Genomic DNA, 13,399 nt, shown 5'->3' with positions numbered 1-13,399 from the left:
ACAGAAAACATCTTCGACGTGACAAAACAACTAAATTTGATGTTGGGCTCTGAGACGGCCACAAAAAACCTTCAAAACAGCTAAAAACACAAGTACGACAACCCAAAAAGCTTTTTAAAGCCGTTTAAAAGCAACACAACTCGCAGAAAGAGAAAAGTAAAGAGTTGTGGACTGGCTCACGTTCTCAAAGACGTGACGTTACCAACAAGACGCGTTCTAACAAATACAGAAAGGAAGTCGAGGTTTGACAGAAGCAGAAACAAGAGTCTTCTTCTCCAGTGTCCATTTATTTTAGTTTTCATTCACTACTTTAAACAGGTTTTAAGAAATTCAAGTATTTGTCAAGAACACAAGTTTAAAAAAAAAAAAAAAAAAACTAAAACAGAGACAACGAAACGTTTTCTATTTAGAAGAAAAAAAACATCAAGGTTGTTTTCCCAGAAGAAGAAATGAGAGAAGAAGAAGAATTAACACAGAACGGAGAGACGAGGAGTTTCTAGCGACACGAGAACGAGTCCGGAGGGAAAACGACCAATCACAGCCTCACACACTAAAACTGCTTCTTCTCATTGGCCGTCGCTCAAACTCCACTCAAGAGACCGACTCGTCAACGAGAAGCTACAAGAACGTTCCACCGGGGAAAAAAACAAAAAACAGGAGAACCTAATCAGATTACAAAAAGAAAAAGTAAAACTCTGCTAATCATCAGATCAACTTCCTGCTAAGATGAATTAAATTAAATGAGCACGAAAAAAACACGTGGACAGACTCAAAACGTTTCACAGCATTCAAACTCAGCAGCTCTTTACTGATGTACACATGCAGAACCTGGGGGGAGGTGGGGGGGGCACTGTTGTCCCTTTAAGATGTGACCACGCCCACCAGTTAAACAGGAAGTGGATCCATGTGCTACTTCCTGCCACTCCTGGCTTCATGTCATAACGTCCATAACGTCTACCAGCGTCAGTGTATCGATGTTTGACGTAGCAACACTGGCCGGCAGCTCCAGGTGGGCGTGGCTTAAACAGGTCCCCAAGTGGGCGTGGCTTACACAGCTCCAAGTGGGCGTGGCTTAAACAGCTAACTATGCCACAAGAAAAAAATGGGGAAAAAATGCATCTAGTCGGAACGTCCAGTTTTACTAACCATCAGCGTTGGAACATAAAGGTCAGGGTGAGAGGGTGAGAGGGTGAGAGGGTGAGAGGGTGAGAGTCCTGGCTCCATTACCGGCCTACGTCCTGTCATGTCCAGTGTTTTCAGGAACACTAAAGGTGTGAAGGGGCGTGGCCACATGTCACACTGTTGGATTTCTTTACTCTCAGGTCTGCCACCAGAGGTAGACCCCCGCCAGAGGTAGACCATCACCAGAGGTAGACCCCTGCCAGAGGTAGACCACCGCTAGAGGTAGACCGCCACCAGAGGTAGACCCCCGCCAGTGGTAGACCCCCGCCAGAGGTAGACCGCCGCCAGAGGTAGACCGCCGCCAGAGATAGACCACCGCTAGAGATAGACCACCACCAGAGGTAGACCACCGCTAGAGATAGACCACCACCAGAGGTAGACCACCGCCAGAGGTAGACCACCGCCAGAGGTAGACCACCGCCAGAGATAGACCACCACTAGAGGTAGACCGCCGCCAGAGGTAGACCACCGCCAGAGATAGACCACCGCCAGAGATAGACCACCGCCAGAGATAGACCACCACCAGAGGTAGACCACCGCCAGAGGTAGCTGACCGAGTTGATCTCTTGTGGTCGGCCGTAGACCTCCAGCTGCCAGTCAGTTTATTTTCCACTTTGAGGTAACGGAGATCAGAAGCTTCAAACACCAAAAAGCCAGAAACACACTCGCCAACAGACACTCAATAAATTAAACGCTGGCGTGGCGTCCCGTCTCACACAGGAAGTGGAGGCAGAGCGGGGAAACGGCGAGCCGGCCGGCGGCGGCTGCCGTCTGCTACATGTGGCCAAGTCACTCAAACACAGGACAGAGGTGGGAACGAGACATGGGGGGGGAGGGGCTGATGACGGTCCGGCCCCGGTGTTCCAGTCCAGGTGTTCCTGTTTCTTCCGTTTTAATAAACCGTATTGCACAGACCTGGAATGACTTCAAAACTCAACTATGCATCAAACCTATAAAACAATTAAAACCATTAAAGTGGGTGAAAGGCGGGAATCCGCCACGCCGCCGCCACGCCTCAGACACATCAGCAGCTTGTTTGTACTCAGCGACGGGTCACTGAGGGTTCGATCCCTGACGCGGTGGGTCAGTGTGCTGCTGCTCCTCTACACACAGAAAAAGGGGAAAAACGAAAAGGGCCAAACTGGTAAAACACTCCGTCACACTGCCGCCGACCCGCCGGGCAAGCGCTCATCTCTCCTCCTTCCTGGAAACCTTGGATGAGTGCCAGGCCGTCGACCTGAGCAAAGGGCAGAGGGCAGAGGTCAGAGGTCACACAGCTCAAGCGAGCAAGACATTTCACTTACATTCAAGTGTTACATTCAGGATTTTCTTTTACAAGTTGAACCCGATGGAAAAAAAACCTTGAACACAGTGTTTCTGCAGGATTTAATCTGATCAACTAAAGTATTGACAATAAAGTGTTTTGAGCAAATGTTCCCATTTCAACTTATAATTATTATTATAATCACACACACACACACACACCTGATGAAGGTCTTGAAGGCGGCGCTCTGAGGGTTGATGCACAGCGGGACGCGTTTGCCCTGCTGGTGCTCGGTGATGAATCGATGGATGAGCTCTGACGGAGGAGGAAACTAATCAATACCAGTGATCTGATGATGTCCGACGGTGAGACGCTCTTCAGTGACTCAGCGCTTTAGCCTCTCGGGGCCGGGATGGGACCGACGCTCCTACCTTTTCCCTGCCACACCGACAGCAGGCTGTTCTCGTAGCTGTGGCTGAACGGCCGCTCGGCCACCGGCTCGAAGTCCCGGGTGTAAACCCTCCCGCTGGGCACTGAGTAGCAGCACTGGCACATGCAGGTGTGGTAACGCAGACGGCCCTCGTCCAGGTACGGGTGGGAGAGGGCGTCGCTGCCGGAGATCCTTTTAGCCTGGACACAACAGAGGACCTTGAGTTTACTGTATCACAGCGAAATGGAAAGAAATACCACCACCCCCTCCCACCCCCCCGACAAATCTTGCACGTTAGCATTATAACTGCTAACTCACCATCAACATATATTTCTATGTTAGCATTATAGCTGCTAACTCACCATCAACATTTATTTCTATGTTAGCATTATAGCTGCTAACTCACCATCAACATTTATTTCTATGTTAGCATTATAGCTGCTAACTCGCCATCAACATCTGTTTCTATGTTAGCATTATAGCTGCTAACTCACCATCAACATTTATTTCTATGTTAGCATTATAGCCGCTAACTCACCATCAACATCTATTTCTATGTTAGCAATATAGCCGCTACCTCACCATCAACATCTATTTCTATATGTTAGCATTATAGCGGCTAACTCGCCATCGACATTTATTTCTATATGTTAGCAATATAGTCGCTAACTCAACTCAACATTTATTTCTATATGTTAGCAATATAGCCGCTAACTCAACTCAACATTTATTTCTATGAGCATTAACATTTTACTCAGTCATTAATTTTCACATATTAGCAGTAGCGCTACCAACATCCACTTTGCACATTAGCACGAGAGCAAATTGTTCAAATGAAATTATTATTTGATGAAGTTAACATAAATCTCAGTTTGCCGCCGAATGGCTTCGATTTTTCATACGACCAATGGAATTGCTGGAATGTCTAAGCCCCTCCCCTGGCAGAGTGACGATGTAGCTCCCATTCAGCGCGAGTGGCTAATGCAAATGTCGGTCACCTACAGGCCACGCCCCCTCGTGTGTGTTAAACTGACCGGGTCGAAGACCAACATGCGACAGAGCAGGTGAACGGCCTCGTGGGTCGCTCCGTCTGACAGCATGTAGAGCACCGAGAGCGATGGCTGGGGAGGACACACACACACACACACACACACACACACACACACACACACACACACACACACACACACACACACACACACACACACACACACACACACACACACACACACACACACACACACACAGTTTAATAGTGAGTGAACTTCTCCAGGGAAAAGCAAAAACTCCTGAGGCGACAGAGCGAACCACTGCACCACCATGTCACCCCTAATAGAGCTATGGGTCCATTACGAACACCAAAGAAGTAGAATTACACAGGTTCGACTCCCGTGTTGCGGGGGTTCAGTGTGGAGTTTGCATGTTGTCCCTGAGCTTCCTTCTGTTAGGAAAATGTATCTGTCACTGCAGCCAGTGGTGGTAACTAGTAAATGTAATCGAGTACTGCTGTTGAGTGGTGAGGCGTCCAGATTCGTACCGGTTTGTGAGGCCCCCTCAGGATGTGGGCTCTGGCTCCTTCACAGGCTGACGCCAGGGCGGACAGAGGGGGGGTCCCCAGGAGGTCTGTGATCAGGTCCAACTGGGGGGGAATGAACCAGATTATGAAGTGGCTGAACCAGATGGTGAATCACCTCACCCCAGAGTGACCCCAGAGTGGACTGAGAATGACTCCAGAATGACCCCACAGTGACCCCGAGAATGACCCCAGAGTGGACTGAGAATGACCCCAGGATCACTCCAGAGTGGACGGAGAATGACACAAGATTGACCCCAGAATGACCCCAGAGTGACCCAGCGGGGGGGGGTCTCACCTGCTGGATGGGGCTCTGAGCCTGGAAGAGGATGCGTCGTCCCAGCAGCTCTGCGAAGATGCAGCCGACCGACCAAACGTCGATGGCCGAGCCGTAGTGCCGGCAGCCCATCAGCACCTCTGGCGCCCGGTAGTACTGCGTCACCACCTCCTGGGTCATGTGACGCGATGGGTCAGGCTCCTCCACCCGCGCCAAGCCAAAGTCGCAAATCTGAGCGGGGACGACAAACAGTACGGTGATGTAGGGTCAGCCCTGTGGCCCGACAGCAGACGTCACAATGTGGAGGTACATCAAGTAGACGTTGTGGAGGTATAGAGAGAAGGTCTAGTAGACGTTGTAGAGGTATAGAGAGAAGGTCTAGTAGACGTTGTAGAGGTATAGAGAGAAGGTCTAGTAGACGTTGTGGAGGTATAGAGAGAAGGTCTAGTAAACGTTGTAGAGGTATAGAGAGAAGGTCTAGTAGACGTTGTGGAGGTATAGAGAGAAGGTCTAGTAGACGTTGTGGAGGTATAGAGAGAAGGTCTAGTAGACGTTGTAGAGGTATAGAGAGAAGGTCTAGTAAACGTAGAGGTATAGAGAGAAGGTCTAGTAGACGTTGTGGAGGTATAGAGAGAAGGTCTAGTAAACGTTGTAGAGGTATAGAGAGAAGGTCTAGTAAACGTTGTAGAGGTATAGAGAGAAGGTCTAGTAAACGTTGTAGAGGTATAGAGAGAAGGTCTAGTAAACGTTGTAGAGGTATAGAGAGAAGGTCTAGTAAACGTTGTAGAGGTATAGAGAGAAGGTCTAGTAAACGTTGTAGAGGTATAGAGAGAAGGTCTAGTAAATGTTGTGGAGGTATAGAGAGACAGTATAATAGATGTTATGGAGGTATACAGAGGAGGTCTAGTAGATGTTGTGGACCAGTTCTGCTCAGTAGTGCTATACTATGTAATATATATAAGCGCTGACATATGGCAAGTTGGTGTGCAGGCTTGTAATGTTGGATATGTTTTGAGTAAGTCCTCTCGCCCTGAAGCCAGGACTGGACTGGACTAGACTGGACTGAATGTAGAGAAACAAATTCATCATGTGTAGCAGGAAAGATCACAACACTCCAATATGAGCTTCCTGTTCAATCTACAACAGAATTTAAAATCCTTCTCAACAAGCAGCTGCATCGCCTGCCAACGAATGTCCATCTCATCCACTGAGTTCTCAGTGCTGCCCCCTGGAGGTTTCTATGTTTCCTACAGAACACCTGGTTCTCAGAGTGCTGCCCCCTGGAGGCTGCCAGGTTTTCAGTACCAGTAGAATGGAGGCGGAGCTTCCAGCTCCCACGAGGAAGCAGGTCCAGGTTCAGTCGGGAGGCTGAATCAGGCCATTTTCCAATACTTAGAACACCAGTGTGTACTCGCATACGTCATGAGTAAGTACTTGCAGGGCATTCTTGGTAGTGTGGATCTCCGCCGGCATCTCTTGCCAAATGCATCATGGGTAATTTGTCTTCCCAAGCCTACACAGGTCCGGTGTCTATGCATCCTCCATAAAGTGGGCAGAGCGAGAACACGTTTGGGTATTCCACGTGTACTCGGTGAGAAACGACCCAAGAATTGGGCCAGACCTCGTTCTCCCACCGATGACGTTTCACGGGTACACGAGAACACAAGTATGGACAGGTTCGCCTCAAGACTCTCCCCGTCGACAAAACCCCAGTCTCGGTACTGTCCGGAGGTCGTTGCCAAGTCGCGAGGAACCAGACGCCCCAGTCCACAGGAAGGGGCTGTGAGGCCTCGTGTCCAAACGGGCCTTACCTTGAGCAGACAGTTGCTGTTCACCAGCAGGTTGCCAGGTTTGATGTCCCGGTGGAGGATCCCAGCTGAGTGAAGGTACTTCAAACCTGAACCGCAGAAACACAAATCAAACATCACTTTTCTCCCGTCACATCCTCCCACACAGACCCGACGCCGGTACGGTGTGCTCACTGTCAGGGGAGGAGGGCTGGCCAATGAAAATCACTTTTGTGCAAACAGATACTAGAAGAAGCCCCGGAGCCTCACTTGATAAAACTTTACAGCAGTGTTTTTCAACCTTTTTTGAGCCGAGGCACACTTTTTTCTTTGGAAAAACCTGGAGGCACACCACCACCACCCAAAAATGTAAAAATGTGAAACTCTGTAGCCTCTATTAACAATATAAAGTCATTCTCATCAACGTTTTATGAACATGAATCAAATAAATACAGAAAAAAAGTATTTCCCAATTTCTTTTTTTTAATTTTCACTCCCTCAGTGTGAAACCTGGACCTGATGGATGAAGAGCTGAGATCCTGGTTCACATTCTTCCTTTTCTAAAACTTCTCCATCACTGTCACTGACACAGTACTTTGATACAAGATGGTAGCAGGAGGTGGAGATTAGCCACACTGACGTCTGTCACTTTACATTTCACCGGCAAAGTTCTGTGCTGCCCTCTAGTGGTGAAGAGTATTTATACATGATTACTCTGCAACACACTGTCGGCTGTGAGAGCAAATGATTTTTAGAAAAAATGTGAAATTGGATCATTTCCCACGGCTCACCTGACTAGATCTGGAGGAAACACCAGTGTGCCGCGGCACAGTGGTTGGAAAACACTGCCTTACAGAGAGTGTGTGTGTGTGTGTGTGTGTCTGAGATGAAAGGATGACCCACCTCGAAGGATCTGATAGAGGAAGACCTTGATGTGGTCGGTGGTGAGCGGCTGAGGAGACACGATGACTTTGTGGAGGTCGCTCTGCATCAGCTCCGTTATCACGTATCTGTGAGGCGGCTCGCAGTCAGGGAAACTAAACGCAGCCTCACACGGCACCGGGAGGCTTTACCTCACCACGACTTTTAATCAAGTGGAAAAAAAAAAACAACCCAGAAAATATTCAAACCCCAAACCAAAGGGAGGACATGGAGCACGGAGAGCGGGGCGGTGGAGTCGCCCTGGATGGGCGCCACTGGCCAACCTCTCAACAGCACCGTCTCCAACCTCCACCAGTGTCATGACACAATGTGGAGGAGGAGGAGGAGGAGGAGGAAGGTCAGAGCAGACAAAGGATACATCTCTTCAAAGCAGTCGATCTGTGGAGGCTGGAGGATGTCCAGAGCCGACAGGACCTGCACAGAGAGACGATGTGAAAGGTCAACTGGAGGGTCAAGGTCAACCGAGGGGTCAAGGTCAGGCTCTTTACATTGTCGTGCTTGAAGAAGCAGAGCATCCGCAGCTCTCTGAACACCCTCTTGCAGGACACCAGGTTCTGGAAGACGTTCGGCATCTTCTTCAGAGCCACTTTGCGACCGTCACGAGGGTCCGTCACCGACCTGAGGACACACCAGGAATAACTCCTCAAAACAAGCCATTTTGAATAATAATAGTCATAATAACAATGATAAACCAAATGACTAAATTACATTGATACTTATATTACATCATATATTTCACATGGCATATTGCATGTACATATACATATATTTATACATGTGCAAGTACACTATTACCATTGGTATTATTATTATTATAAGTATACTATTACTATTGGTATTATTATTATTATTATTATTACTGATATATATATATGTATATATATTATTATTTTATTGCTACCATATTGTTATTGTTATATTATTGCTACCATTATTAGTAGTACTATACACGAGTATTATACACTATTACACATTGTTATTATCTGTATTATTGTTATTATTATTATATAATGCCTACTTCTAATGTCTCTGCCACTGCACCTTACTATTTATTTATCTTGCTTTTATCTCGTGCTTATTTCTAAGTGCCCATGTTCCGTTCTGTGTTTTACTTTATGTCTTATACCCAGATATTTTTATTTTTTTATTTTTTACTTTTTTCTATTCTATTGTATTTTATAATATTCGTATGTACCAGTTTGCTGCAACAAAACAATTTCCCTTCGGGGATGAATAAAGTAATTATCTATCTATCTATCTAATAGTAATAATAAAAATAAACATGATCATGATAACAACAACAACGACGACAGCGTCTGTACCAGACTACGCCGAAGGCCCCGTATCCGATGGGCCGGTCCGGTTCCATCTCGGCGGGGCTGGGCACCTCGCTGGCCGGGTTGCTGTAGGGCTGAGGCACCGCCGCCCCCCCGCCGGCGCTTCCTCCCAGGGCGGTGGGGTGACGGGGCGTCCCGGCCGGGGCGGCGGGGCCGGTCAGGCACGGCGTGGCGCTGAGGCCGGTGGAGGGGGCTCCGCAGGAGGAGCTGACGCAGAAATACTTGTGGCCGAGTTCCGACCCCGGGAACAGGTCTCCGCAGACCGCCTGCTGGCGACCGGCGCCGTGGAACGCCATCGTCCCGGCACGGAGCTCTGGAACCGGGCTGCAGCTGGCTACGCGGAGCGCTTCATCGGCGTCCTGCGGAGCAAACGGGGGGGTGAGCCGAGGCTCAGTTAACCCAGATTATCCAGACAACCAAGACAACGAACAGTTAACCCAGATAACCAACGGTTAGTGCGGTTACCTCGTCACTGAACCTGGTTACCGAACCAGCGGTTTTCTCATATCGAGGTCACATCTGGATTAACTGTAGTTTTCTTATCAAGGTAACTTCAGGATTAACGCTGGTTTTCTTATCCAGGTAACATCTGGATTAATGCTGGTTTTCTTTTCTTATCCAGGTGACATCTGGATTAATGCTGGTTCTCTTATCCAGGTAACATCTGGATTAATGCTGGTTTTCTTATCCAGGTAACATCTGGATTAACGGTAGTTTTCTTATCCAGGTAACATGTGTATTAACTGTAGTTTTCTTATCCAGGTAACTTCAGGATTAACTGGTTTTCTTATCCAGGTAACATCTGGATTAATGCTGGTTTTCTTATCCAGGTAACATCTGGATTAACGCTGGTTTTCTAATCAAGGTAACTTCAGGATTAAGTCTGGTTTTCTTATCCGGGTAACATCTGGATTAACTGTAGTTTTCTTATCAAGGTAACTTCAGGATTAAGTCTGGTTTTCTTATCCGGGTAACATCTGGATTAACTGTAGTTTTCTTATCAAGGTAACTTCAGGATTAAGTCTGGTTTTCTTATCCGGGTAGCATCTGGATTAACTCTGGTTTTCTTATCCGGGTAGCATCTGGATTAACTCTGGTTGTCTTATCGGGGTAACTTCAGGATTAATTCTGGTTTTTGTACTGCAACGCTGGTTCACTTCTGGATAAATCACTGTGGTAACCACCAGGTTTAGTTCTGGACAAGTGGTCAAAACTCCGCCTCCTGACCAATCAAATCTCTTGGAAAACGACCTGCCCAGAAGATCATTTTGAATTCAATTCAACTTTATTTATGTAACACCCGATGCAACACGATTTCCGAGCTGAGCGGGGAGGAGAAAGAGTAACCAGAGTAAAGAGAACAATGTTTTTGACAGAATCAATAAATCCTGGTCACTGAGCTTTGAAGGATGTCGTTGTTCTTGTTCTTGACTTGGTCCAAGTCTGTTTGGTTCCACAAGGGTTGATCTGGAATAATGAGCTTAATAATAACGCTCACACTGACACAACTGCACAAACAGAACTCATCCTGTCGTCACGGTGATGAATTAATATTCCAATAGGAAACACATACACACGGAGGAAACTCCGCCTCCAAACCAGTGGATGTAAAATGTAAAGCAAAAGAAGAGCGGTGAGGAAGCTCGGCTGGAACCTTTCTGCTGGAATAAAGTGAAACTGAGTCCATTTCTATTGTCCCATTAATTAATTAATTAATGTGCTCCAATCTCACCAAGTCAGCATTAACAAGTCAGGAATGTTCTGCTTTGGCTGCAGCAGCAGTGCTGCTTTGAGCTGCTGGATGTGTTTGAATTCTTCATAATCTCAGAGATTAACTGCTCCTCTAAGGTAAAGTCAGCTGCTCGGCAGGGTTTCTCCCTCTATGATTGGTCACGCGCTGCAAGCGCCGCCCCTTTCATGTGACGAGAAACTCCGGGGGGAATTTACCAGTTGATAATCTGCTTCATGTTAACGCTGATCACAATCCAGAATGCCTGGGTTAGTTAATCCAAGTAACAGAGATATCCTGGTATGTTAATGGAGGTGACAGATATCCTGGTATGTTAATCCAGGTAACGGATATATGCTGGTATGTTAATCCAGGTAACAGATATATGCTGGTATGTTAATACAGGTAAAGGAGACATCCTGGTTATTAATCCAGGTAAGACATATCCTGGTATGATAATCCAGGTAACAGAGATATCCTGGAATGTTAATCGAGGTAACAGATATCCTGGTATGTTAATCCAGGTAACGGATATATGCTGGTATGTTAATCCAGGTAACAGATATATGCTGCTACGTTAATACAGGTAAAGACGACTTCCTGGTTATTAATTCAGGTAAGACATATCCTGGTATGATAATCCAGGTAACAGATATACCCTGGTTATTAATGCAGGTAAAGGAGACATCCTGGTTATTAATCTCGGTAAAGGAGACATCCTGGTATGTTAATCCAGAGTCCTCGGCCCCTGGTCAGTGAACAGGTTAACCCAGCTAACAGTCTCAGGCAAGCAGCCAACCGATGGATTAATCATCATTACAAATACACACACCACAAATATGTACCCGGATTATAACTTTTGGCACCAATATGAGCCCAAACATCAACACTGTGACTGTAATAAATACATATTTTTAGCAGTTAGCCACCGTGCTAACTAGCTGTTCCAGGTAACCGGTTAACCGTTAACCCATCGCTGTCTCTGACCCACATAACTGCCGCTGTGTTGACCTACATATTACTATATAAAACCAACTAAACGTTATTAAATAAAACATTAATACACACCCGGCCCGGCTGAAGGCATGGCACAGTTGCAGGCTTCAAACGGTGGATAAGATTAGTTGCAGCAGCTCTGCTCGGCTCTCCTGAAGCTGGTCGCTCGCTCTCCGCAGCTAGCTCTGGATGTAGCCACAGTTAGCTCTGGCTGTAGCCACAGTTAGCTCCGGATGTAGCCGTACAGCTCACTCTGGATGTAGCCACACAGCTAGCTCTGGATGTAGGCGCACAGCTCTGGGTGTAGCAGCACAGTTAGCTCTGGATGCAGCCACACAGTTCTGGATGTAGCCGCATACCTCTGGATGTAGCCGCACATTTAGCCCTGGATGTAGCCGCACATTTAGCTCTGGATGTAGCCACACAGCTCTGGATGTAGCCACACAGCTCTGGATGTAGCCGTACGGTTAACTCTGGATGTAGCCACAGTTAGCCCTAGATGTAGCCGCACAGCTCTGGATGTAGCCGCACAAGTAGCTCTAGGTGTCACCGCACAGCTAGCTCTGGATGTCACCGCACAGCTAGCTCTGGATGTAGCCGCAACAGCTAGCTCTGGATGTAGCCGCAACAGCTAGCTCTGGATGTAGCCGCTCAGCAAGCTGCCACTCGCCTCCAACCTCCCGCTACCCATCGCCCCCCAAAACCCGGTGAGGAACGTCCCGACGCGGCAGGCTGTGCTGTTTCCTGGGTGAAGGCTCATCCAGAAGGCCGGTCAACTCAGCTGTTTTAGGGACCAGCTGGAGCTGGGGTGGCCACTGTAGCGACAGCTACAGCCAGCGGGTTAGCAGCCGGTGGAGGAGGAGCCGTGGAGCCGGGTGGGGGAGGGTGACGGTGGGGGAGGGTCGATGCTTTCCTCCGCTCGAAACACTAACCGAACCCTAACTAGTACTACTGCTGTAAACAATACTAAAGTTAACGAGTGCTACTGCTGTAAACAATGCTAAAAATTAACGAGTACCACTACTGTAAGCAATACTAAACGATGCTAAAGTTAACTAGTACTGCTACTGTAAACAATGCTAAAATTAGCTAGTACTACTGCTGTAAACAATACTAAAGTTAACTAGTGCTGCTGCTGTAAACATTGCTAAAATTAACTAGTATGCTCTGCTGTAAACAATAAAGTTAACTAGTACTACTGTTGTAAACAATGCTATAATTAACTAGTACTGCTTCTGTAAACAATAGTAAAGTTAACTAGTACTAGTGCTGTAAACAATACTAAAATTAACTAGTACTACTGCTGTACACAATGTTAAACAAGGCTAAAGTCAACTAGTGCTACTGTTGTAAACAATGCAAAAATTAACTGGTACTACTGCTGTAAAGAATACTAAATAATACTAAAGTTAACAAGTACTACTGTTGTAAACAATTCAAAAATTAAGTAGTACCTCTGGTGTAAACAATACTAAATTTAACTCATCCTACTGCTGTAAACAATATTAAAAGTAACTAGTACTACTGTTGTAAACAATATTAAAATTAAGGACTACAACTTCTGTAAACAATACTAAAATTAACTAGTGCTACTGCTGTACACAATGCTAAACACGGCTAAAGTCAACTTGTGCTACTGCTGTAAACAATACTAAAATTAACTAGTGCTACTGCTGTACACAATGCTAAACACGGCTAAAGTCAACTTGTGCTACTGCTGTAAACAATACTAAAATTAACTAGTGCTACTGCTGTACACAATGCTAAACACGGCTAAAGTCAACTTGTGCTACTGCTGTAAACAATAGTAAAATTAACTAGTGCTACTGCTGTACACAATGCGAAAATTAACTAGTACTACTGCTGTAAAGAATGCTAAACA

At 46.6% G+C, this 13,399-nt stretch overlaps 1 protein-coding gene across 3 annotated transcripts; it reads right to left on the bottom strand.

Annotated features, from left to right (window-relative positions):
- Window positions 1-295: 295 nt before the first annotated feature.
- nlk1 (nemo-like kinase, type 1) lies at window positions 296-12,282 on the bottom strand. 3 transcript variants are annotated; one of them, XM_080510746.1, is made up of 13 exons: window positions 11,877-12,282; window positions 11,590-11,836; window positions 8,778-9,151; window positions 7,944-8,073; window positions 7,814-7,869; window positions 7,417-7,523; window positions 6,538-6,623; window positions 4,748-4,957; window positions 4,414-4,515; window positions 3,911-3,997; window positions 2,878-3,076; window positions 2,668-2,761; window positions 296-2,419 (listed from the first exon to the last, which is right to left on the bottom strand). In XM_080510746.1, exons 3-13 carry the CDS (start codon window positions 9,086-9,088, stop codon window positions 2,371-2,373), a joined length of 1,431 nt encoding a protein of 476 aa, XP_080366872.1. In that variant the 5' UTR covers window positions 9,089-9,151; window positions 11,590-11,836; window positions 11,877-12,282; the 3' UTR covers window positions 296-2,370. The 3 variants fall into 3 exon arrangements, with proteins under 3 accessions (XP_080366872.1, XP_080366871.1, XP_080366873.1); XM_080510745.1 differs by having other exon boundaries at window positions 11,590-12,282; XM_080510747.1 differs by lacking the exon at window positions 11,590-11,836.
- Between the last annotated feature and the right edge of the window lie 1,117 nt (window positions 12,283-13,399).

Source organism: Blennius ocellaris (assembly GCF_963422515.1).
Source record: "Blennius ocellaris genome assembly, chromosome: 16".
NCBI classification, from domain to species: domain Eukaryota; kingdom Metazoa; phylum Chordata; class Actinopteri; order Blenniiformes; family Blenniidae; genus Blennius; species Blennius ocellaris.
The sequence above is the reverse complement of the archived record's forward strand: the minus strand, read 5'-3'. Positions and strand labels throughout refer to the sequence as shown.